General features: G+C 47.5%; 1 protein-coding gene across 2 annotated transcripts; it reads left to right on the plus strand.

Moving 5' to 3' along the window:
• Nucleotides 1-273: 273 nt before the first annotated feature.
• Nucleotides 274-23,962, plus strand: PKM (pyruvate kinase M1/2). Of its 2 annotated transcripts, none has more exons than XM_062583316.1 (11): nucleotides 274-378; nucleotides 6,906-7,075; nucleotides 7,470-7,561; nucleotides 10,572-10,703; nucleotides 10,916-11,102; nucleotides 11,933-12,203; nucleotides 12,886-13,036; nucleotides 14,111-14,263; nucleotides 18,295-18,461; nucleotides 21,870-22,051; nucleotides 22,733-23,962. In XM_062583316.1, exons 2-11 carry the CDS (start codon nucleotides 6,925-6,927, stop codon nucleotides 22,837-22,839), a joined length of 1,593 nt encoding a protein of 530 aa, XP_062439300.1. In that variant the 5' UTR covers nucleotides 274-378; nucleotides 6,906-6,924; the 3' UTR covers nucleotides 22,840-23,962. The 2 variants fall into 2 exon arrangements, with proteins under 2 accessions (XP_062439300.1, XP_062439299.1); XM_062583315.1 differs by lacking the exon at nucleotides 18,295-18,461 and adding an exon at nucleotides 19,064-19,230.
• Nucleotides 23,963-24,118: the final 156 nt, after the last annotated feature.

The following is a 24,118-nucleotide window of genomic DNA, read 5'->3' on the forward strand; positions in this document are numbered from 1 at the left end:
TGTTGCGGGTTGCACCCGGGCGCGGCCGTGGCAGCGGGCCCGGCGCCCACGAGCGGGCGCGGCCCCTTTAAGAGGCTCCTCGCGGGCGCGGCCCCTTTAAGGCCGCTGTCACTCTCGGCTTGCGTGCCCGGCTCCTGCGCCGCCGCCTCATTGGCCGGCCGCCGCGTGGGGCCGCCGCGCGCCGCCTCCCGCCGCAGCTTGCGCCTCCGCCGCGGAAAGGAGTCCCGGCGCCCCGCCCCCTGCCGCGCGAGGCCGGCGGCGGCGCAGGGATCCGCAGGGAGGTGCTGCGGCCGCCGGGATCACCTTGGCGAGGCGGCGGCGCGGCGCGCAGAGAAGCTGAGGCTCTCGGGGAGGACGGGTGCGGGGCGAGCGGCGCAGGTAACGGCAGCGGCTGGCGGCGGCGGCGGCCTCGGCGCCCGGCCCCCGGGCCGCAGTGGGGGACGGGGGCGAAGGCCGGCGGGGGGGCCGGCAGCCGCCGTCCCGCCGGGCGGCGCGCGCGCGCCTCGCTCGGGGCTGCGCTGCGGGTGGCGGTTGGGGGACGGTTGGGGGGCGGCCGCGGGGCCCCCTGGGAAGGAGGGGGTGTCGCGCGGCGCCCCGGCGGGCGGGAGTGTGTGCGCGCACGCTTTGGGGGGGGGGGCGCGCGGGCGCTACCGCCGCGGGGCCAGCGCACATGGCGCGCCACGAGGCGCCGTCCCGCCCCCCCCCCCCCCCCCCCCCCCCCCCGCCGGGTGCACCGGGGCGAGCTCCGCTCCCGGCTCCCGCGGCGCCGCTCCGGGAAGCGGCCGCGCCGCGCCGGGCACGCGGCTCTTGCGCCCGGTGGGCTGCAAGCTGAGGGCAGGTCCTTCGGCTGCCGGGAGCGCACGCTGCCCGTGCCGTCCGCCCGCTGCGAGGGCCAGGGTGGAGCTTTTGGCGCGAGGAGGTAACGGTTAGCGTCAAGGCGGAAACGATAAAGGAAAAAACTGCCCGAAGCTTCGAATGGGTGCAGTAAAGCGTAAGGGGAGGTGGGTGATAGCTGGATTGCAACACCATCTTGAGCTTCCTGTCTATAAATGACTTGCACTGGGCCGGAATCTTCTGGGAGGCTGAGTCAGATATGGAAGGAGTGAAGCACTTTGGGCCCCCCCCCCCCCCCGCCCCGTGCACTCACGTAACAGCTCTGGCGATGCTCTGAATGGCGTGAACTTAAATCAGTGTACGGCTCGGTGAGCTCGTCGGAGATGCAGCAACCTCTTGATTCTGCTTATCGGAGAAGGCCCCTTCTGAATTCATCTTCTGTCCTTCTGTAATTACGCTTGCCTAAACACGTCCAATTGATTTTTTTGGCAGTCACTTGTACTTTACTAAGGGCTCTGAAAACCTTTGAAACATGTCTGAACCCTCTTTGCGGAGTTAGATACGCATGAATAGTGCTTTTGTTAGCAGACAGTGGGAGCCTCACTACTGTCTCCTCAGATTAGTAAAAGTAGACAATCTCTTAAAATGTGCTTTGCTCAGATAACCTATTTATCTGCAAGGCACAGGTTAATAGAAATCACTGTTTCAAGGAGCTTTTGTGATGTTAATGTCTAACTTTCTGGTTATGTGACCACCACCTTCTGCTACAATAGCTTCTGTGAAATGCTCCTTCAAATCATGACTTGCTTTGGCACAAGTGCTTGAAGGTTGGATGAAGAAAATAGGTCTCTGATTACCTGGATATGCCTAGAGAAACTCAAGGGCAATTGTGCAACCACAAGTGGTTATTAAAAATTTGATCATAAGCACTCTGTATTTTTATATCTAATACTTGGTTTCCAGAGCAGAATCTAGGTTAATAGTCAAAGTAACTGCTCGCTCCATAGCAGTAACCTGCACATCTTGCTGAGAAAGAACCGTCTCTACTTGATGGAGGAGCAGCTCCACAGTTGCCGTTTGGTGGCCTTAACGTATCATAATGATGCTAACCAACTCTTATTCCATCCTGTGACCAGATGAAAGAATGCTGTCCCTGCCAACACAGGAACCTGTGCTGTGAACCAGGTGGTTGAAGCAGAGTCTTGCATTTAAAAGCCTTCCAAGAAACTTCACTTTCATAAGATAATGTACTTCCTGCTGCTTACAGAAGTTGAGATGGTTGTAGGTTTGCATCTGAGCCTATTACTTGGGCAGTCTGCATTTTTCTTTTATTACTAGTCTGCTGCTTTGTCTGCCTGAAGAAATAAATTTATTAAGAGCATTAGCTTATTAATGTTAGCTGGACTGACACAAAACCAGTTAGTTAGCTTGTTAATTCCCTTTCCTCACTGCAAACTGATGTTTTGATTTGATTCAGAAAAATGCTTCTTACGCTGAATAGGAGAGCAAACCACGTGCTAGTCCTTTCTCTCTCCTAGCCTTCTAGGCCGTTGTTCTCCTGAGGGGGAAGATGGTGCCCCTTTCGAGGGGGCTGAGTCTCGCTGCAGTGTGGTGTGATGAATGGCACGTAGAGAATGGGACTGCAATACCTAGTCACTGCCACTACTAGATTAGCGCGCAGCAAATCTTTTATCTCAGAGCTGGTGATGCAGTGGAACAGTATGTAGCTGCAGGATCTATATTTCCATCTAGAGTTAGGTCTCAATTTTTAAAAGCTTTACTTTATTGTGTAAAAAAGACCTTGCAAAAAAAAAAAAAAAAAAAAAAACTTCACAAAAGCAGTAGCTAGTCTCAATTTCTGCTGATGCAGGAGCAGGCTTTCAGGTTCTCTGAAAGGCTCCTTGACCTTGCGGTATATTCCTTTGACACGGGCTAAGCTGGTAGGTGTGCCTGCTGTATTATGTCTGTGCAGGGATTACATTTAAGTTCTTCAGCAACGTCTGATGCTAGCCACCTGCACTTGGTTGATTATTTTATTTTTTGAAGCCTTCTGCATGCCTTTGCCCTCTTGGGAGAGGCAGGCTGAGCTAAATCAGATATTGATGTGACCATTAATCCATTTGCGTGCAGGGAAAGTGCTAATGTCGCACAGCACCATGTGAACTAGCATGACCCTTCTGATCCAGATAATTTGTATTCTGTATTCTGAAAGGCAGAGAAACATCAGCATCACAATGCTGCAGGCTGGGAATGTGTCCTCCTGCATAGCTGGGTGTATAGAAAAGGAGTCTGCAGCTTGCTGTTGGGAAGAGCTTATATCAGCTGCTTCTGGGTCATGTCCAGTGTTGCAGATAAAGGATTTTATTTTTGGTGGCCATCTTGTAGTTATGTAACAGTGCAAAGCTGCCTCCTGCGACAGCTACCCGAAAGAAGAACATCTTTTCTCTCTTCTGGGAGAAGAGTTTAACAGACCTTATTAAAACCTTGATTTGCCACAGAACTATTTTTTTGTTGTTGTTGAGTCACTTTAGCTTCTGGAATGAATAAAAGCTGGCCTCTCTTCTAGATCTCAGGATGTTTTTTTGGAAATCTGAAAGTTGGCAGAAAGCTTGCCTAGTTTCATAACTCTGGCCTTCTCCAATGTAATGTGAACTCATGCCGTTTCTGCCTCTCTGGCTTCCCTGGCACTCCTGTGTGGGCTGTCCTGAACACCTGGACTTGAACAACCTTGTTTTCAGAATAAGGTTGTGCAAGTGTAGCTGACCTGTGCAACTCACTCCCACATGGAGGTAATAAAACTAGGAATTTTCATCCACTGTGTGACAGTGCTGATGCCTGGATATGAATTTGAGGCTCTTACAGGCCAGGAAAGGAGTGTAAAACTTCTTTGGTGCGGCAGTAGTTAACATCAGGCCAGTGTAGCAGTGCTTGTGCGTAGGGAAGGTCGTGGGGCTGCAGCCTAGGCGCTGCGATTTCAGCTTCCCCTTGTTGCCAGCTGAGACACAAGCTGCATGCGAAGAGTGAGAACTAACTGCTCAGCCTGGGCTGGGGATTGCCTCTTAGCTTTGTAGTGCCTGCTTCCCCTTTATGGAGGGGAGAGCTGGAGATGCCCTAGTCTTACCGTTTCTTGCAGCAGAACCGGATGAGCTGGCTTGAGTTAGTCACCTTGCTACTGAAACTGGTCTTCACTGACCTCAAACGGTCCTGACTTTCTAGAATATTCAGGAGCTCCAGGATACTGGGCAAGTACCAGACACCTTCAGAATACCCTGCCTGAAGCATGGGCAGTTCTAGTATTCAACCCAGGGATTTGCTTGTCCTTCCCTGAGGAAGGATATTGGATTTATTCAGTGCTTAAAACATCCAAAAGAAACCCCCCACCCCTTACTCGATCTACCAAAGCCGACTGAGTGCAGTGTCCTTTAAGTGGTCTTGAAATCCTTGTCCCTCTGATTTAAAAACAAATGAAACCTCTGAATTATTGGGAAATGCCAGACATTCCTGTCTCATTTAAAAACTGTTCCTTGTGGTGGAATTCAGTAGATGCTTTGTAAATACATGGTAGTGAAAGGCAAAAGGAAGCATAAAAATGTGAAGCCTGTGTAGCTGGATGTGTACAGGCAAATGGGTCTTTGGGATTTTCTGCTGCTGCGTTTCTTTGCTCTTCCCTGCTGTAGGCAAGGTCACAGTGTCTGTGATGGATTTTTCTGACCCTGCTGAGTTGCTGGAAAATCTTTTGTAAAGGAGATTCTGACTTGAAATGAAACAGAGCTTTACCTGCCTCTCTATGTATTTTTAAAGACTTGGTGTAGGTTTAAAAATTATGTATGCAAATAATGTGAGTGGGTAGAGGATTTCCATGAACCAGAAGCTGCTCCTGAAGAAAAGGAGGGGAAGGCTATTTTAAAAGCTTGCAGGTAACAGTCTGGATGCAATTTTCATCTTAGAAGAATACGGAACAATAGTATCCTACATCTTGTTTTCAGAAGCGGCACAGACCTGATCATTGCTATTTGTATGTAGACAATTTCCCAGCAAGTGTTCTTTTTACGAGCATCTAGAGAACACAGCACTTATGCAGGTGTTTGAGGACAAAGGAGCAAGTGTTAGAGAGCTAAAACATAATGTTCAGGTCTGACCAGCAGGCATTCCTATAATAATGCGACTTTGTCAGGCTTTTTATGTGGGTAGACTTTCTTGTACTAACTTCAGTGAATCAGCAGCTTCTGGCAGGGCTGAGGTAAAGGACACTTGCCAGGACAAATTATGGTTTTCAGTGGCCTGTCTCCTTGCTCCGCTCTGCAGCATGACGAGGATCTGGTGAGTCAGGGCTGCCTGCGAGACAGTCTGCACGTACATGCGGAAGGCTTGACTAGCAGAAGCCGCCGAGGGGAGGAGCAACGGCTTGAATGGAGCCTCTGTGGCATCCATGTGAGGCGCACATGGTAGGGTCACAGGGGATCTCCCTGCTCATGTGTTAGAGGCATGGTGTTTCCTTCTGGTCACCCATGCTAGCTTCGTCAGAGCTACCAGTTTATTAGTGCCTCTAATAAATATAACTCATTTCAAAGTTGAATGTGTTGGCACTAGTTGTACACGCTAGCTAGCTCGCTTATCTGCTTATAGCAGGAAGGATTGGATGTAAAACCTCTACTCTATCTCTGCTGTCTGAGCAGCAGTGTGTTTCTCTCCAAATGTCACGCTAAAGGAATCTTTGAAGTCATCTCATAGGTTTTGGTAGATGATGCTGAAGTAGTCAGACTTTGACTCTCTCCTGTCTCTGGGCAGGTGTGTGCAGCACCTTGTGTGCAGGTGACCAGTGTTTGAAGTGAAAATTAACGACCTGTCAGTGTTGCTACTCATCTTAAATCACTCATTTACTGGAGGCTTTCTGAATGCAGACAGTGCAGACACTTGACTGAGAGTAGAGGCAGTACTTTACAGATTATCTAACTAGGATGTGAAGTAGCTGAGTCTTGCCTTACCAGAAAGTAAAAGCATGACAAAGTGTTCTTTGACGGAGTATAAATGCAGAGGGGAAATAGGCAGGTAGAAGCAGACAGGTTCCAGCTGCTGTTGCTACTTCAGAACAAAATTGCAGTGTGACTGAAGTATGTAATTGGAAATGCCCTGGAGCACTGGTTCTGCTGGGAAATGACTATCCTTCCATTCAAGCAGACAGTTAAGCTTTAATTCAGCTCCCTCCAGGGGATGGCGACCCTTTGTGCTGTTCTAGGGGTGCTCAGGTCTTGCAAGGGCAAGCAGTTTGAGTTCATAGGATTTTTTTTTTTAATCTTACTGCATTGACTCTGAGAAGTGTGTTGAAGTTTCTCAGATCCTCTGTAGTTAAAACTCAGGGGGAGGGGGGGAAGTTTCCTGTTCTGGCCTTGCAAGTGTTACTGGGACTGCTTGATATCAGAAAGTGGGGGAGAGGGGTCTCTTCCCATCCCTGCCTTGCCCACAGCGTCTTTGGTTTGAAAAGGGACCTTGAGCATATTAAAGAAATTTTCAGTCTTGTACATGCTCTGCCAAGGTGTTGCATTTAATAACTCAAGTCTACTTATCTGTACAGGCTTAAAGGGTGGGTTTTAAGCTTAGGTAGACTTCATTTTGATTAGATGCTTCTCTAGAAGACTGCTTGTGTAAAGCACATCTGCAGTCATGTTAGTAGCAAGCTGCCAAGGTCCACAGTTGTGAAGGGAAACCCAGGCAAGTCTTGTAGGAAAGGTAATTTGTGGGCTTGGAGAGAAGAGGCAGAATCTCTGCTTGTGCACTGAAGTGCTTGAATTTTGTTGTCCTGTAATTCTAAGGAAAGACTGGCTATGAAGAGAACCTATGAAGGGAACATCTCCATGGAAAGCAGGTAAGCTTTGGATGGCATTTATGGGGGATAGCTTTAAAATAGGAATGAGTCTGCCTGTATCTAGGAGTTTGAAGCGGGCCCATAAAGATAGTTTAACCGGTGGCAGGCTTCTTGTTACTTCCATATTCATCACAGGGGTATGTTGACATCTCAGCTTGATGAGTGAGTATTTATGATTTCTGATTGGCAACACTTTCTTCTTTTCTAGATACAGAATTCCAGCAGCGATGTCGAAGCACCACGATGCAGGGACTGCTTTCATCCAGACCCAGCAGCTGCATGCTGCCATGGCAGACACTTTTCTGGAGCACATGTGCCGCTTGGACATTGACTCAGAGCCAACCATTGCAAGAAACACTGGCATCATCTGCACCATTGGTAGGTGATTCCTAGGTAAGAGAGGATTGCAGCTCTTTGCAGCAATTAAGCTATGAAGCCCTGTGTTGGTGAAACTTCCCACAGTTTCTCTAAGAAGACTTTGGCTTTCATCTCTTGCCAAGGCTGAATTTGTATGAAGCAATATGACTTTCCCATGTCTGCCTAGCCTGTGTTATTGCTAGGAGTGAATCCAGTAGCTAGGGAATCTCTCTGGTTAGGTTCTGATGGCGCTTCTCAAAGCAAGTTGAAACAGCCTTTGCTGTGGAGATGAGCTGATTCAGCACTGAGCAAGCCTGTATCTATTATACCTTACTCATCCACATGAAATACTGTACTCTAGTGGTTATCTCATCATTTTTACAAAGTTAATATTCAAACTGTTTCCTCCTTCTAGGCCCAGCCTCCCGCTCGGTGGAAAAACTGAAGGAAATGATTAAATCTGGAATGAATGTTGCCCGCCTCAACTTCTCTCATGGCACCCATGAGGTAAGGGTGGGGCCTAAGCCAGTGCTGCCCTGGCCAGGCCTTGTGCCTGACTGGTGCCCTGTACTCTGATGAAAGAAGATACTAAGCGAAATCCAGTTTACTCAGGTTAGCCTTAGTGTGGGAAGGCAGTACGTAGCCCTGCTTTGTGGGGGGAAGAACACACCACTTGTAAGCGTTGAGCCTGAGTGACTGTTGACAACACTTTGCCATTGTGAAAGCAGTTCAGGTTGGTTCCTCATACCTACACTTGCGTGCCTTTCTGTGCATCTGCCTCTGTCTGGGAGTCAGGTAACTGATATTTTGCACTTGTGTTCTAGCTATTTGCCATGAATTTCCTCAGTTCTTCCTCACCCTCACATCCTACTGTTAGCTATAAAAGGCTGCTGGTTCTAGGTTAATAGTGAAAGAAGGGCGGGAACTTTGGTCACCATCTTGCTGTGCACCTTTTGCTGTAATATCAGAAGTTCATCTTGCCTGTTTTACTGCTGGAGGCTTTAGAAACAGCTGATTAGTCAACCTTGTTTCAAAAGACAGCTGCTAGGAATTTTAAATAATTTAGCCAAGCAAGCTCAGGAGTTTAACTGGCTGCCCACACTATGTTCCCTGCAGTTATGAGGGTAGCACCATGATACTTGAGGGTTGGTGCAGTAAGCTCAGAAGAATAAGGTCAGAAGAAATCAACACTGTAGTAGACAAGCCTGTATTGATATAAATAGGTAAGATAGTCACTGATACTGGAGAAGCCAAGGATCCCGTTCCATGTTGCCTAGAATGCCACCCTGAGTTTTCATGCTGGCTGTCCTCCAGCTTTCAAAATGTCAGACTGTAGCCTAGTAACAGATGTAGGTGGCTTTACTAATTAAACAGCAAGAGCCTTGAGGTGCATATCAGCTTGGCCTCTCAACCTCCTGATCTTTAAAGGGCACAGGGCACCGAAGAAATCGGTCTGACGCCTAGCTGTGGATGAACATCAGACTTGACTATATTAATACGAACCTCTGGGGTAGTGTCAGGACATAAGCTGTGGTTCGTTTAAACTGTGGAAAGGGCAGCATGAAATAACTTTTGCCTCTGAGGAGTGGCCAAATGCCATATCGTGGCTCAGCTGTTGGATTGGATGGCTCAGCAGGGAGTTGGTGGCCAGGCTGAAGTTGGGAGTTCAGAGCATTGCCCAGCTGAGTTGCTTTTGTGGTTTGTGTACTTGTTAGCTGGGAGCAAGGGATGGGGAATGTGGCTTTTTGCTTTGGGTGAAGTGAAATCTAGTAGCGTATTTCATACGGGTGAGGTTAGGTTACAACAGAGTCCAGTCGTGCTGTAATCTCCTGTTTAGTTTGACTGTCACTGTATGAATCTAAGGCCTCTTCTGGTTCTTCTGAAACACTCTACTTGCCAGTGAAGTTTCAAGAGGTGTTCATCTGTCTGATGTACTTTGGTTCTGGTGTCCAACCTAACATCTTCAATAGGGCTTGAGTTAAAAAGTTAAATTGATGTGTTCAAAGATATGGTTGTATTTTTTTTTCCCCTCGTAAAAAGTTCCTCTTACGTCCAACTGTGCCTGCATTCCTGTTCCTCTGCATATGTAACTTTACAGGAAGTCAAACAACTTAGAAGCCTGTCATTTAGCTGTATCAAGCTAAAACAAATCCCAGGTAACTGGGACCAGATAAGCTTAATGGCACTATTCAGGCTCACTTCCTGTACTGTCTGCTTAGGCTGTGGTTTATGGAACAGTTGGGACCTTGTTGGTCCCAGCGTGCATACTTGATCAGAAAATGAAATTAGTTCTGCTCTAAAATGTTCTGGTGTCGCTGGCCTACAACATTCACACGTGATTAAGTACAACTTGTTCTGGCTGTTCATTTCTGGTGTTGATTTTCGTCCCAGAGATAGCAAAATTGCTGTGTGAGGCTGACCAGGACTGGAGAGGGTGAGGAATGTGGTTTCCAGGTGAGACTTCTCAAGCATTGTCAGTCTCTTAGGTGAGAGGAAAGGGCATTTCTTATCTAAACTATCTGTAAAGGATTATGTAACTTTCAGTTAAGGTTATCTCTAATGTTGTTTAAACAAAGTAAATGAATCCGTAGATCATCTGAAGCTCATTTGAAGTGGTTGAGATAAGAGTTTCCCACAGAGCTGTCTGTCCTGAGGCTGGTGGTATTAGCAAAATGTTCTCTCAGTCACGTGAAATGGTTCTGAAGCTGCGTGCATGACGCTGGAGTCTTGAACTTCCTGCTGCAATTGCTTTAGCTCTAGGAATAAAACTAAATACTTAAATGGATAATGGATAATGTCCTCTAAGTCCCTTATCTCTGGGGGAGATCTAAACTGGAGAGTTGCAAGAAAAAAAATTCTTGTCCATCTGCTTGCTACTGGACTTCAGAGACTAGTCATGGCCAGCCTTTGGGACTGAAAGGAGATGCCAGACTGGAAGTCAGCAGTACAGAGATCGGCATCATCTCTTCCACGCTCTGAAGGGAGAAAAGGAAAATTTCAAAGCTAAGCAATAATTACCATCCAGGCATTTAAGACTCTTTCCATGTGCATACTCTTTCAGCTGCTAGCACTTCTGATGTTCTGCTGTGTTGAATAGGCAGTCATTATGCATGTTCAGCAAAGCTGTTGACTTTTTAGTTAGGGAGGCAGCCTTTCTAAAGGCTTGCTGGTTTCCCTGTGATCTTCAGAGGCAAGGTGTATGTCCTGATGGAAGAACATTTCAGCTGAACATCTAGGCAGTTTCCTTTGGTTGTCCATGTGGGCTTAGAACTGAGGGGCTTAGAACTGAGGGCCTAAAATACAGCGAAGGCATAGCCAGGTCACTCAGACTCTGCTTTCACATTGGAAAGGCCATTGTAAGTCCACGCTTGGCATTTTTAGAAGCTCAGTCTGAATTGAATTCTGGAACTGAGCAGAGCTGTACGCCTGGGCAGTGCTTGGGATGCTTGGCAGTCCTTTCTCTACACGGTGGAAAAGAGATGGAATGAAAGTTTCCATATCTTGTTTTTCTTGCCAGTATCATGAGGGGACAATCAAGAATGTGCGAGAAGCTACAGAGAGCTTTGCCTCTGACCCAATCACCTACAGACCTGTGGCTATTGCACTGGATACAAAGGGACCTGAAATCCGAACTGGACTCATCAAGGGAGTAAGTTGCTGCTTTTTTTCTTTTTTTTTTCCCTTCCTTTATCAGTAAGTTTAGGTATTATGTTTATGCCTGTGGCCTGTTTACCAAGCAAGAAATGTCTTCAGGGAACTAGACAACTGTGTGCAATATCTGTCTGTCCTGTGAGTTAGGAGTAACTGCTGCAGTGAATATCTGTGTAGTGGTTTTACTGAAATGTGTGTTCTGACATACAGAGTGGCACAGCAGAAGTGGAGCTCAAGAAGGGCGCAGCTCTCAAAGTAACTCTGGATGATGCCTACATGGAGAACTGTGATGAGAATGTGCTGTGGCTGGACTACAAGAATCTCATCAAAGTTGTGGATATTGGCAGCAAAATCTATGTGGATGATGGTCTGATTTCCTTGCTGGTTAAGGAGAAAGGTGTGTAGCAGCCGCAGGGTCTGGGGATCTGCTAGCAGTACCTGTTTGTGCTTTCCTTCCAGTTATTGTGTGTATTTTTTTTAGCATAGTCCTGTACTCCAGAAAGGTGTTCCATGCTTCTAGGTTTAATGCTGCAGCTTAAAACAGTAAAACTTTTTCTACTTCAGTCGTAGGAAGTTTCCTGTAACTAGCTTTGGCTAGATTTCACTAGACTGCCTCTAAAACCAAAAAATGGTAGGGGTGTGATACCTGTGCTCATGACCTAAGTCTGTTAAGCCAAGCTAATTTGTACTCTTCATGCAGGATTAACTAGTTAAACATTCTTGTGGTTGGACGCAGAGCTAGTTTTAAGTGGTAACATAGAGGCAAGATTAGATCCACAACACTCCCTTCAAGTGGTGCATAAGATGCTCTAGTCTTGAACTGTTACCTCTGATTGTAGAGTATGTGGTGCAGGAAGGTGAAGAGGCTTTCAGGTACTCGGTTTGGTGTTGCAGTGCTCCTGCGTGTAGAAATGCCACCTGTTAGCTTATTCAGGCAGGGATTTCCAGCCTCCTGCTTGGAAGAAGTGGATGTCCGTCTTCAAGAATAGAATAGGAATGGAGCTAGAATGGCCTCTTGGGCTTCAGGAGTAAGTTGCAAGCTCATGTGTTACATAAGCTTGCTGAAGAGAGTGGTAATGTGCTTTTTATCACACACCATGACTGATAGCACTGACTGTTCTCAGACAGCTCTGGTGGGAAGGTGGAAGAGGAGTGGGGAGGTAGTGTGGGAGCTGGCAGTGGGGAGCCTGCCGGTAAACACTGACCGTGGGAACACATCTGTTTCAGGCAAGGACTATGTCATGACGGAGATTGAGAACGGTGGCATGCTTGGCAGCAAGAAGGGAGTGAACCTGCCTGGTGCTGCAGTAGATCTGCCCGCAGTCTCTGAAAAGGACATTCAGGACCTAAAGTTTGGTGTGGAGCAGAATGTGGATATGGTGTTTGCTTCCTTCATCCGCAAGGCTGCTGATGTCCATGCTGTCAGGAAGGTGCTAGGGGAAAAGGGAAAGAACATCAAGATCATCAGCAAGATTGAGAACCACGAGGGCGTGCGCAGGTGAGCTTTGCGCAGGTGGTATTGCAGCTCAGTCCCCACCCTGGATCCCCAAGAGAAACCATGCAGAGCACAAACCTCTGTGCTATTGTGCAGACTCCTCTGGTCTCTGATTTTTATCAGCACTGGCAGACTCGCAGCTAGTGTACCACAACATGGTGATAGCACAGGCCACCAGCTGATTTTATGTGCATGGGACTTGATGGAGCTGCATTATGAACAGTGGTTTGTGCAAGTGTCACAACCAGAGTGTTGGAGGGGGGTCAGTGCAGCCTGAGCCCCTAAAAAAAAATCTGCCGTGGTCAGTATGACTTCATCAAGGAAAGCAAATTTGCTGAAGCTTGAACTCAAGGTAGTGGGTTAATGCATGGAAATTGCCAAGTCTCTGACATACTGTCAGATGAAAATGTCTCAGATCAGCTCATGCACTTGTTCTGTTTTTTTGTGTAGCTTTGGAAACTGTGCTATGACTTGGTCTTGTTTTTCTTCCTTCTACTGTAGTGTTACAGAAAGCCTGCTGTTTGCTGTAATGGCATGTGGGAAGGCAAAATACTGATAGCATAACCACTTATAGCACTCTAGAGCAGTGAATCTTTCTCAGAAGCAGGGACACAGAATAGAAGATCTGGCCTCAGTGAGTATTCCTGCAGAACAAAAGGGATAACAAGCCTTTTCTTTCTGTCAGGTTTGATGAGATCATGGAGGCCAGTGATGGCATTATGGTAGCTCGTGGTGACTTGGGAATTGAGATCCCTGCTGAAAAAGTCTTCCTTGCCCAGAAGATGATGATTGGGCGCTGCAACAGGGCTGGCAAACCCATCATTTGTGCCACTCAGGTATGGAAGTGTGGTGCTGATGTATAAGTGTCAGAACAAGTCTGTGGGGTCTGGCAGTATGTGCACTTGTCACTGCATGCTGCGGAGGGGTGGCCTGGGGGAAGGGCCTGGGTGGCTTTCAATGGAGTGTGAGATACCAAGGGCAAAGGCGGTAGCTTGTCTTGAGGCACTTGAGCTCCAGCGGAGTTTGTTCAAGATATCCTCCCCAGGTAGGTCCCAAGACCTCTTAGACGGTTGTTGAAAGCTTAATCCATCAGTAAGGGAAAATCACATTTGCGTTGTATTTGCATTTGATAATAGATTGGGGCCTAATAGAAGACTTGCTCAGAGTTGTTACCTCTCAAGTCTCCTGCCAGATGCACTCACACTGCTGCATCAGACAAGTGAATGCAAACTCAGCCTCCTTATCTTTCTGGGAGGTGCTTGGTTTGTAGAGTTTCACCATCTTCTGGGAAAGGTGTAGGAAAAGCTAACCTGAAAAGCTATCTTTGCTTTCTTCAGTGGCCTGTGCTTATACTTGCTTTATTAGCTGTATTGAATTTACTAGACTGTACATCCTGTATGAAGGCCTGGAAAACCTGCTTTAAATGAGAATGACTCTAGACTGGTACTGACCTTGCTGTTAACCTGGTTTTTTTAGATATCAAAATACTGTATGCCTGAGATCAATTGGGAACATGTGCCTGGGTTTGAGCAGTAGCAGAATTTCCATAGAAGAAACCTACTGCAATACTTTAAAAAGCTCCAAGTTCCTTGAGTCAAGCCCCATGCTGAAAAAGTAACCTGGAAAGTCAGGATAAAGAATCTGTGGTGCTGTGTAGGTTAGCCTTCTCTGGAAAGGGAATAATTGTAGAATGGGTGGAAGAAATGGGTTGCTTTCCTTGTTTGTAGATGCTTTAACTCAAAGCTGGTTGGGGACCAGCCCTCTCTATTCAGAATCCACAAGAACTCTTCTGCCAGAGTTTTTAGTGCTGGTAAGCTGGGTGCTGTCTTCTGCCCTGTGTTTTTTTTTAAGTGTAGAAGCAGCTGGTTCTTCTGCAATATTTTGATTTCTCTGGACTTGTCCTTTCCCAGATGCTGGAAAGCATGATCAAGAAACCTCGGCCAACTCGTGCTGAGGGCAGCGATGTTGCTAATGCTGTCCTGGATGGAGCGGACTGCATCATGCTCTCTGGAGAGACTGCCAAGGGAGACTACCCGCTCGAGGCTGTGCGCATGCAGCATGCTGTGAGTAAAGCCTTTCGTCTAGCAGGGGGACCTGTCCTGTAGGTAGCAATGACAATGTGCTGTTTCTCAGCATCTTCAATCTGAGCAGGCACCTGAAGATCCAAATGTATCTAGTGCTAGGTGGCAGCACTTGGGAATCTGTAACAGCAGTTTTTTGTCCATGCTCCCACTGTTGGCTTTCCATTACCTAGCACAGTCATGAGGGCCTGAAACCTCAATCTGTGTGCTGCGTGCTACTGTAAGGCAGAGCTGGGAACTGCTTGGCAATGCTGGGAGATCTAAAACTTTAGAGTTATTGTACTCCAACCTTTTTTTTTTTTTTTTTTTTTTTTAATGCTAGGGTGAAACTTTTTTGCGGTTATCTTGGTATGAGTTTCTTCAAATGTGCTGCTCCTTTTGGCTTATTTAGTGTCTTAAACTTCTCCAAGGTCAGGGAACTGCTTAAGCAATTCCAAGTCAGACCTTGAAGTTTAAGCAGTTTATCTCTAGATAATGGAACATATCAGCTGACTCCTCTGTATGGGGGCAGGGGGAGGTTTGCAAGTGTGATTTGCAGCACCGTTAAATTCAATGCATAGTACTTTTAGTGATGGGGATGCTGTTCCTTGGTTACTGATGGCACCTTTTTTATGTCTAAACTGCCAGAAGCCTCTGCTCTGCTTCAAGTTCACCCAGCTCATGTTTCAGTTAATAGAAAGCCTGATGCCAAGTATCTAGAAGTATTGGTTCTCCCCAGTTATTGCTGCTGTGAATCACAGCAGTGGTAACTCATAAGTTGCATCTGCAGTTAAGGTTATATAGAATAATAAATCTAGTGTGTGTCTCCGTTTGCAGTGCATTATGTGACTGTCGTCTTCCTTTTACCTTTACTTGATCGATATGGAATGGTGCTTTTTGCATGTGGGAAATAGAAAAGTAGGATTTTGGGCAGTGACTGGGCATGAGATGCTGTTTTTCAAGCTGAATACTAACTGTACATAAAAAGGTTCTTCCCTATTTTTTCACCTAGATTGTGAGGGCTGACTTTCTATCAATATTTGGAAACTTGCTAGATTAAACCTTACACCTGGTTTTCAATTCTGGCGCATTCCTGTTTAGACTCTCACAGGTTGTACTTTGGAGAGGACCCCTGCACTTCTGAGGATACTTGCATTCTATATAGATGAGTATTTTGATCCTAAATCAGCAGGCAAATGCAAGAGAAACCTTCTGTTTTAGCTGAGGAAAGTGCTGGTCTCTGAGATGCAGGCCACTTCCCACAGTCTGCTGGTGAGGCAGGCAGGCATCCATCATGGCAAAGACAGATCCCTGTGAGAACGCCCTCGAGAGCAGATTTCTCAAGTTCCTCACCAGCAAGCTGTGCAGCAGGGGTTATGCCTGGAATATCTGTAGTCTGAGCTCAGTGCCTGTTGCACGTGCTGCCTTCTTCCTGCAGACCTGGGAATGAAGTTTTTTTTTTCTCTTGCTTTCTTCTTTTACCATAGGCAAATACTTAGGGTTTTTTTACCCTCCATGCAGAAGAACAAATGCAGATTTGTTCTGTGTAACTTGGCACAGGCAGCAAGATGGGAACTCTCCTATAGCAGAGAGCGTGTCCCCCTCATAGTCAGACTCGTCTTTCACCTGAGCTAATTCACTTGAGGTCAGTAGAGACTAACCCTACTGAATAAGTGTCCTGAATAACTACGTATGGAATCTGAAACGGAGCTAGAGCAGACGGCTATCAGCGTGATGTGGAGAGTATTCCCATCCCTGAAATAACAGGTGGATATTTCAGTCTGAAACAGCCAAACAGTGAGAGTGGGGAAGAGAGCACCTTTCCTCTGGTAAAAAGCAGCTGCTGTTTGCATTGCCCGGTCTGAAGTTGATGTTGGTGTAGACTTAGGTATTCATTTGTTTAGTCTTGCTACTGGAATCCTCCAATAAGCTTTCTCCATGGTGAGATGCAAAGAGTAATTCTGGGCAGTGATACTGAGAACACTTGGAGCCTGGGCTGCCTAGTGCTGCAGCACATGTATCTAAATGACTTAGCCCCTCCATCTGAGGTGTGTGGCCTGTCTCGGCAGCTTTGTGGGGACTCTGCAGTGGTTTCACTTAGCAATTGCTTTCTGTATCATTGAAGGAAATGAGCTTCGCATTCAGAAATTGGCACCTGTCTAACAAAAGTGACGTGTCCTTAGTGAGTTTGGTAGCAAGTTTCCAAATATTGGGCAGACTATTTCCTACTTGTGGGAGTGGTTGCTTTCAAATTTCACTACTTAATCCACACTTTTCTTAAACTGTGTAAAAAAACAAAACAAAACAAAAAAAAAAACCCCAAAGCCTTCAAAAGCTGCCCTGGACATTCTGACAGGACCAAGGTTCAAATGACTGCTGCGTTCTCCTTCCCATGTCCGCTCTGGTATTTCTGTACAAGCACACTAACTGGAAACCCTCTAGTTGTTTCCCTGTGAATGAAACCAGCTATGAAATGGAGTTATGAGTTGCTGTGCCCTTCTGTAGTCACTGTCAAAGTGGGCATGTGTGTGCAGGTATTCTGACTCTCTCAAATGTAGTATGTGGGATTCCCTCTAAACTCAGGCTTATTCTGCGCATTAGACAAAGCTGCCTGCGTTTTGCCCAGGAGCTGAAGAAATACTACCTGGCTACCAGCTCTCATGTTTGGCGTAAGCAGTTTGAGGTGGATGCTTACTCTTCATTCCACTTTTATCTAACAGCAAGCTTAAAGCCTGTTGTAACAAAACTGAGTGCTTTAAGTGTCTGACCCTGAAATATTGCCAAGGATCTTGTGCGTAAAAACTGGGACTGGAGTTGGCATTGGACTCCTGTTCCTGTCTTTCACATGTGTCCTGTTATATTTAGGCATAAAGCACTTGATTACTTTGGCTTAAATTGATATCTATCAAGGAGGGATAATTCCCAGCGTCACATAATTTATTAACACTAAAGTGACAAAGTTCTTATTTGGAAGGGATCTAAATATGAAGCTTTCACTATTTGGTACTTCAGTCTCTGCTTAAACATCAACTGGTCCTGCTGTGTGTAACAGCTGCTCACTTTCTAGAGTAACTGAATGAGGTTGTCCTCGAAAAGATGATTAACCTTTGCGTGCTTTCCTAGTCTCTGCAAGCCTTCTTTATCGGGTTGTCAAGGACTAATGCAGCCTTCTGAGATGAGAAATGTCTTTATGATGAGAATCACTCGCACTTACTTGGATGAATAGATTTCTTTGAACTCACTTGCAAATGCTTAGTCTGTGAACAGAAAGCCTGTAGTTGTGCCTCTGCACGTGTAGCCTGTCCAAACCTAGTGCTGTACAAATACCCCAGTGAACATGGTATGACAACCCTGTAAGGAAGGCTTCTATTTGTTGCTCTACTACTGAAAGGGAAGTTGGTACACCACTTGGAGGTGAAACTCCTTGGCTCTTAGCTAAACTAGGGCTAATGAAACTAGGAGAGAGCCCAGCTCGGCTTTCAGAGGCATTGCTTGCACCTTGGGCTCCTTGAAGACTGTCTTACCAGGGCTGTGTGACTTTGGAGGGTGGCAGAGATGTGCACAAGGGGTGTATGCATCTACAAGCAGTGCCTCTTGAGGAATCAGAGGCAGGACCTGCAGCAGGCTGATACTTGCTGTGTGGTTCTTTCAAGCAAGTAAGAAGCAGCTGCAGCAAAGTGCAGCTGACTCGGCTGGCTTGTTCTAGCCCTCTTGAAGAGAGATCTGCGTTTGGTTGGTGTTAAGGACACCAAGAAGCAGCAAGAGCGTGGCCTTTGGAATGCCTGCCGGTGAACAGGGCCCACCAGCTACGTGGTGTGGCGGAGCGGCCCTTTCAGCCGTGGCGCTGTCAGAGTTGCATTCGGCAGATTCACTACCCGAGAGCCAAGGTGTTTCACGCAAACTGATACTTAATTTCTTCTTGCATGCAGTGCTATGATAATTAAGCAAATTAACGTGATCTCATGTTACTCTGGTGTATCTTTCCTTCTTTTTCTATTACTCCTTTCTTCTCCTTCTCTTACCTGCGCATGCAGATCGCTCGTGAGGCTGAGGCTGCAATGTATCATCGTCAGCTATTCGAAGAAATTTTCCGCCTCAGTGTTAACAACAGGGACCCTGCTGATGCCATGGCTGTAGGCGCAGTGGAGGCCTCTTTTAAGTGCTTAGCTCCAGCTCTGATAGTTCTGACCGAATCTGGCAGGTAGGGCTCAGAGAGGGGCAGACTCATAGGCTCTGAAAGACAGCTGAAACTCTTGTTCCCAGGATGCGAGTTAGCCACTCCAAAGGCGAATACATGCTTTGCACCATTAGTTTCCATGAATAGAAACACGTGCCATCCTAACACTGCAAATACTCAGCAGGCAGCATGCTGCTACAATGTCAGCCTTGCGTAACCACTGTGGTCTGAGTTGACTTCATCCCTGTAGCAGGGCAGGGCTCCAGGTAAGTAGAAGCAGAGCAAGAGCGCCTGGCAGTTGGGCATGGATGTGACCTGAGTGTGGGCCAAGCAGGGTGAGGTGACTCAGCAGGTGCCATCAATTCAGAAGAGAAACCTTCTGAATCAAATGCTTTCTTCATAGGATTGTACTGTTACAGTGATGCCTGCCTTGTCTGGCTAAATGTTGTAGCAGTTATCACAGCGTATTAAAGTAAATCTGGACTTGCTAATCGGTGACTCTTCTGAATGTTAAAGATTGACAGAAGTTGTGTAACACCTTGCTGATGGAGCATCTTGCCTTACTCTGTACCTTTCCGAGTGACTGACGTGGGTGTTGTCTTCCCGAATGCATGTTGCTCTTATAGATTGCCCGCGAGGCCGAAGCTGCCATCTTTCACAGGCAGTTGTTTGAGGAACTGCGTCGCCTGACCTCCCTGAACCGTGATCCTACTGAGGCCGCTGCTGTTGGCGCTGTGGAAGCGTCCTTCAAGTGCTGCAGTGGGGCCATTATTGTCCTTACCAAGTCTGGAAGGTAGGAGGTGACTGGTTCCCACAGGTCAAGTGGACTTCATGTCAGGGTGGGGGCAAGAGGCCAGCAAAAGCTTTCTTTGAAAAACTAGAACCATAACAATGAAGTCCTGGTTTTGGCTGCAACTTGGCCCAGGCTGTCTGTGTGCAGTGACAGTTCCTCACAAGATGGGCAGACGTCTCAAACATCTGCAGATACTTAACTCCCGAATTAGAGTGCGTCTCTACCAGCGTGGCGTCGCCACCAAGCTGTGCCTTCTCTTGCTGTTCAGAATGGCAGCTCTGTCAGCAAAGCTGACTAGAAGAACAAAAGGAGAAACAAGTATACGGCTTTGATTCAAACCTCTTGGCAAGAAATCTTGAATTTAACAGTAAGACAGAAGTTCAGTGGATGCATATATATATATATATATATATATATATATATATACACACACGTGTGTGTGTGTATATATATATATATTTTTTTTTTAATCGAGGTCTTAACTTGTCTTGATAGCAACCAATTTACAGAGCTGTTTAATGTGCCAGGTCCCTTGCTGGACTGTTTGGATATCAGCACTGCTTGCCTAAGCCTGAGGGGCAACGAGGGCCTGCTTAACTTAGAGTTGTTGAACTGGGAAACCTAAAGTGTCGGAAGTCTTACTTTGTGCAGGCTTCCTTATGCCTGCATGGGATCTATCTCACTGAACGGAGAGGCATCCAGCAGCAGGTGAGACGCAGGCAAGGCAGACCAGGCAGTTTGACAATTCTGTCGAGCAGTGAAGATGGAATAGCCGCAGACTTTCTCCGTTGTGGAAGGGAAACGGTAAAAGGCCAAAGCTCTGCTGATCAGCTTTCTCATCTAGAGGAATTAGAGTGCCTGCTGTCAAAGCAAGTCTAACAAGTCTTCTCAAAGACTGCTTTCTAGAAGGATTTTTTTTTGCACTGAATTTGGACTAAGGAAATGTTGCAGCAGAGATGTCACTATTTATATGCTGGGCATGGTCTGCCTGAAGAACTGGCCTATCTGTGAATTCTTCATCTAAGCTTGCAGCTTAATGTCGTTTGAAACGACCCCTTTCTGCAGAGATGGGGAATGACTGTATAAACACTGATGTTTCTGGATGGCCGTGTGCTTCTAATGTTTCTCTGTGAAAGGTTCCAGTCTTACACTTGACCTTTTTTAAGAGATTTGAACTCTGATATTTGAATATTTTTAGCTGTGGATTCTGTTACAGCCTCTAAGTACCTGTGTCTCCTAGAGCTACTGGGAGGCTTGGACAGTGTGGGAAGGATTGTGTGAGAGTTGGCACATGTGACTGAGTGCTTCAAGCGGGCTGCTGCTGCTTGCTTCTAAGCAGCAATGTTTGACTGAATCTGAGCATTATGCAGCTTTGGCTAAGCTTGGCACAAGAAAACTAGGCTGCAGAAGCTAGTAAAGGCATTAGCTTGCTGTCTGAGGACATGTCAGGAAGATGTACCTGTAAATGTCATGGGTTTGCAGTTCTTAATCATGGAGCTTTTTGCTGATATCTCCTAAAAGCAAATTGTGCCCAAGGAAAGGAAGCTGTAGTTCACCCAGTGCGCGCTGCTTGCTTTGTTAAGGCAACTTTAAGCGCGCTGTGCCTAGCATCCTTGTATAAATTTCTGCCTCAGTTGTATCTGCTTCCTGTTCTGCACAGAACAAAGCTCTGCAACAGTCAGCCTTTCCGCTGCAGCTGGCTTAAGCAGGTGAATGTGGGTTGGAGGCAAATGTCTTGTCTGGTCCCCACACGTGGGGTGACAGCCTCTTTAAAAGGAACTTCACAGCTACCTGGTGTGCTGCATACAGGAGCTGCCAGGGCAAGCCTCTCCAGAGGCATACGGCAATGCAAGGCTGAAGCTGGTTTTGCCTTCTGCCTACACAACTTTCAGAGAGGAGACTCCTTGCTTCTGGGTGTTTGGGGATATGAAGATGGGGGATTCTGTTGGCTGCCGTTCCTCCAGGACCTGGATGTTTAAACTGACTGCATGCTGTAGTCAAATCCATTTCTGGAGCAGCTCTGATTTTGCTGACGCGGTTCCCTTGTAGGGACTGCTCTGAAAGCATCTTCCTTGGCAAACTTTGGGTAGCGCTGCTGATGCAGGCTCTTCCTATCCCACAAAGTGGGAGCTGATTAAAACAGAGCAAGCCTTGCAGGGACTCCACTGGGATGCCAAGGGCTGCTTGCGGAGACCACAGTAAATGGCACCTAGCCGCCTTAATGTAGCAATATAGACACAGAAGTGCTTGTTCGCAGGACTGAAACCTGCAGATTGCCCTTCCTAACCTCAGAGGCAAGGTGACCTCCCCTACAAGACTAGAACAGGGGCTGTTTCCTAGGGGCAGCCTTTCAGTGTTGGTCCTCTCGGCTGATAAATTTTGGAGTCAGTCTGGCACTTAGCTCTACTGGTAGAGCTTCACTCTTGCAGGATGTTGTGCCAGCAGTCCCCATGGCCATCATTTGCAGTATACCTTCAGAGGCTGTGAAGCCCTCCAGGATGAAAGGCAAACCCTGCTGATGCTTGTGCTGTGAGTGGAGGTGGCCCTCTGGTTGTATGCAGGCTTCCCTGAGCCCGCTCTTGGACAGCTGTGGCTGCTGTATGGTGCTTCACCTTGTGTTGTGGCTTTCTTCCTCCTAGGTCAGCACACCTGGTGTCCCGGTACCGCCCACGGGCTCCCATCATTGCTGTGACCCGCAATGACCAGACAGCGCGCCAGGCCCACCTGTACCGTGGCATCTTCCCTGTCTTGTGCAAAGAACCAGCCCATGACTCCTGGGCGGAGGATGTGGATCTCCGTGTGAACTTGGGCATGAATGTTGGTGAGTTGCCCTGTTCTGGTCTCGCTCTTAAACAGAGGCTGGCGAGAACAGATTCCAGGCCACAGCAGTCCAGAGTGCCTCAGAGCAGCTCTGGGGCTGCTGACAGGACCTGCGACAAAAGTAGTTACTGACAGGAAGGGAACTGGTACTGCTCAGTAGATGTCCTTCCGATTAGGAAATGGGAGGCAGCGGTGTTACATAGGCACACCACATCCGATTGGGAAATAGGACAGTAGTGTTGTGTCATAGCAGCCTTTAGCTTCCAGCAGAAAACGTAGATGTGTTTCAACGTGATAAATGCTTGGCTCATGATGTTCATCAGCCTTGAAAGATGAAACGGAGCTCTAGAGTGGGATGACCCCTCTCATGGGGCCCTTACCTGAATTCATTGCTGTTGAAGTGAGCTCGACATAGCAGAGGAGTATGTAGTAAGGGCAAGGGATCAGTCATCTGTGAGATGTGGCTGGTGGGTGGGCAGCAGGAGGATAGGGACTTGATAGAAGCAAAGCCATGAGTAGCACGGGACAGGCTGCCTCCTGAACCCCCGTGGCATGCACAGTGAACAACAAAATTAGAGAGCTGTGGAAAACCAGTGGCAAGCGATGTTTGCCACGTGGCAAGCTTACAGGTAGTGTTTGACAGCGTGGGAGTTGAGCTCTGACACTTTCCTTTTTCTCCTAGGTAAAGCACGTGGATTCTTCAAGAGCGGTGATTTGGTCATTGTACTAACAGGCTGGCGCCCTGGCTCTGGCTACACCAACACCATGCGTGTGGTGCCAGTTCCCTAAACAGCTGACTCAACCGGCCACATGTTCCTTCCCCCTCCTCCACTCCCCTTCCCCTTGCATTAGACCAGCAATTGCTTGCAATGTTCTCCTTGTCTGTAGAGTGGATTTAGGTTGCTAAACACCACTGAGAGCAGCAGCAGGGGGAAAAGACCTTAAATCACTAAAAATACTTGAAGTGTTTAGTTTTTTTAAAAACTTTTCCCTGTAGTTAAGTACTGCCCTGATGTATGTTGGAGTCAGTGTAGGAGGTTCCTGCATGCTGATGGGGCTTGTGCTCCTCTGCCTCCTCTTAGCCTAGTTACTGTCCTCAGGGTGTGAAGGTGCCTTTCCTTGCCCCTGGCTGGGGTGATGGGGAAGGGAATAGGTGACTTAAGGTTCAATAGTTACACTGTAACACTCCACAGCAGGCAAATTGCAGCCCTATGCCCCAGAGGTTCAGCTACGCAGAAGCTCCATGTAACGCCTGCTCTTCTCTGCTGTGTCTTCGTACGCCCGCAGGCTTGCACCGTTAGCGTTACCAGTACGCTCCAGACCTGGAGGTGGTGTGGATTGCCGTGGGTCTGTCTAGTCGCACACTATGTGGGAGCCAGGCTGGCTCTGTTCTCTGGGTTTACTCTGGCTCTCTGCACCTCAGACTCCACCACACACTCATGAGGTGGAGGACCTCAGAAAGCAAGATGTGCTTAACCTTGTAAGTTCTAAAAAGCATCTTGCTTGAGGCTGGCTGCTATTTATCCCCCTCTGATGCAAGCAGAAGCTGTTATATTGGAGACAGAAACCTCCCAAAAGACCAAATCTAAGACTAATCCTGGCCTGAGTTCCCTCTTAGCTGTTTTCAGTTTGACTTAAGTGGTGCAGGGTGGGGATAGAGCAGGGATAAAACAGGATGTTGGCTGTAAAGGGTTGAGCACTTCAAGGGTTTCAGCTGTCCACGGCGAGCGCGCTTCACCTCTGTGCTAAGAGCTTCCTGCGCTCCTCTTGCAGTGTCGCGTCTCTGTGAGTTTAGTCATGTTCCCGGAGAGCGTTCTCCCTCAGTGTAAATCTGGACAAACTGTTCACTCTGACAGGTGTTTTGGGTTGTAGAGCACAACTGTGTACATCAATAAAGAAAAGCTGAAGCACCCATCGGCCTCCTGCCTCTGTTGGGGTTTGTTTGAGCTCTCTCTTCTTGGGAGCCCTGAACAGGTTCTCAGCAAGCAGCGTGGTGGTGTGGAAGCCTCTTGCTGGAGCTGGCTGGCTGCAGCTAGAGGGCAGAGCTCTGCCAGCTCTGGCACCCTGG

The sequence above is a fragment of the Rhea pennata genome, chromosome 10 (genome assembly GCF_028389875.1).
Source record: "Rhea pennata isolate bPtePen1 chromosome 10, bPtePen1.pri, whole genome shotgun sequence".
Classification (NCBI taxonomy): domain Eukaryota; kingdom Metazoa; phylum Chordata; class Aves; order Rheiformes; family Rheidae; genus Rhea; species Rhea pennata.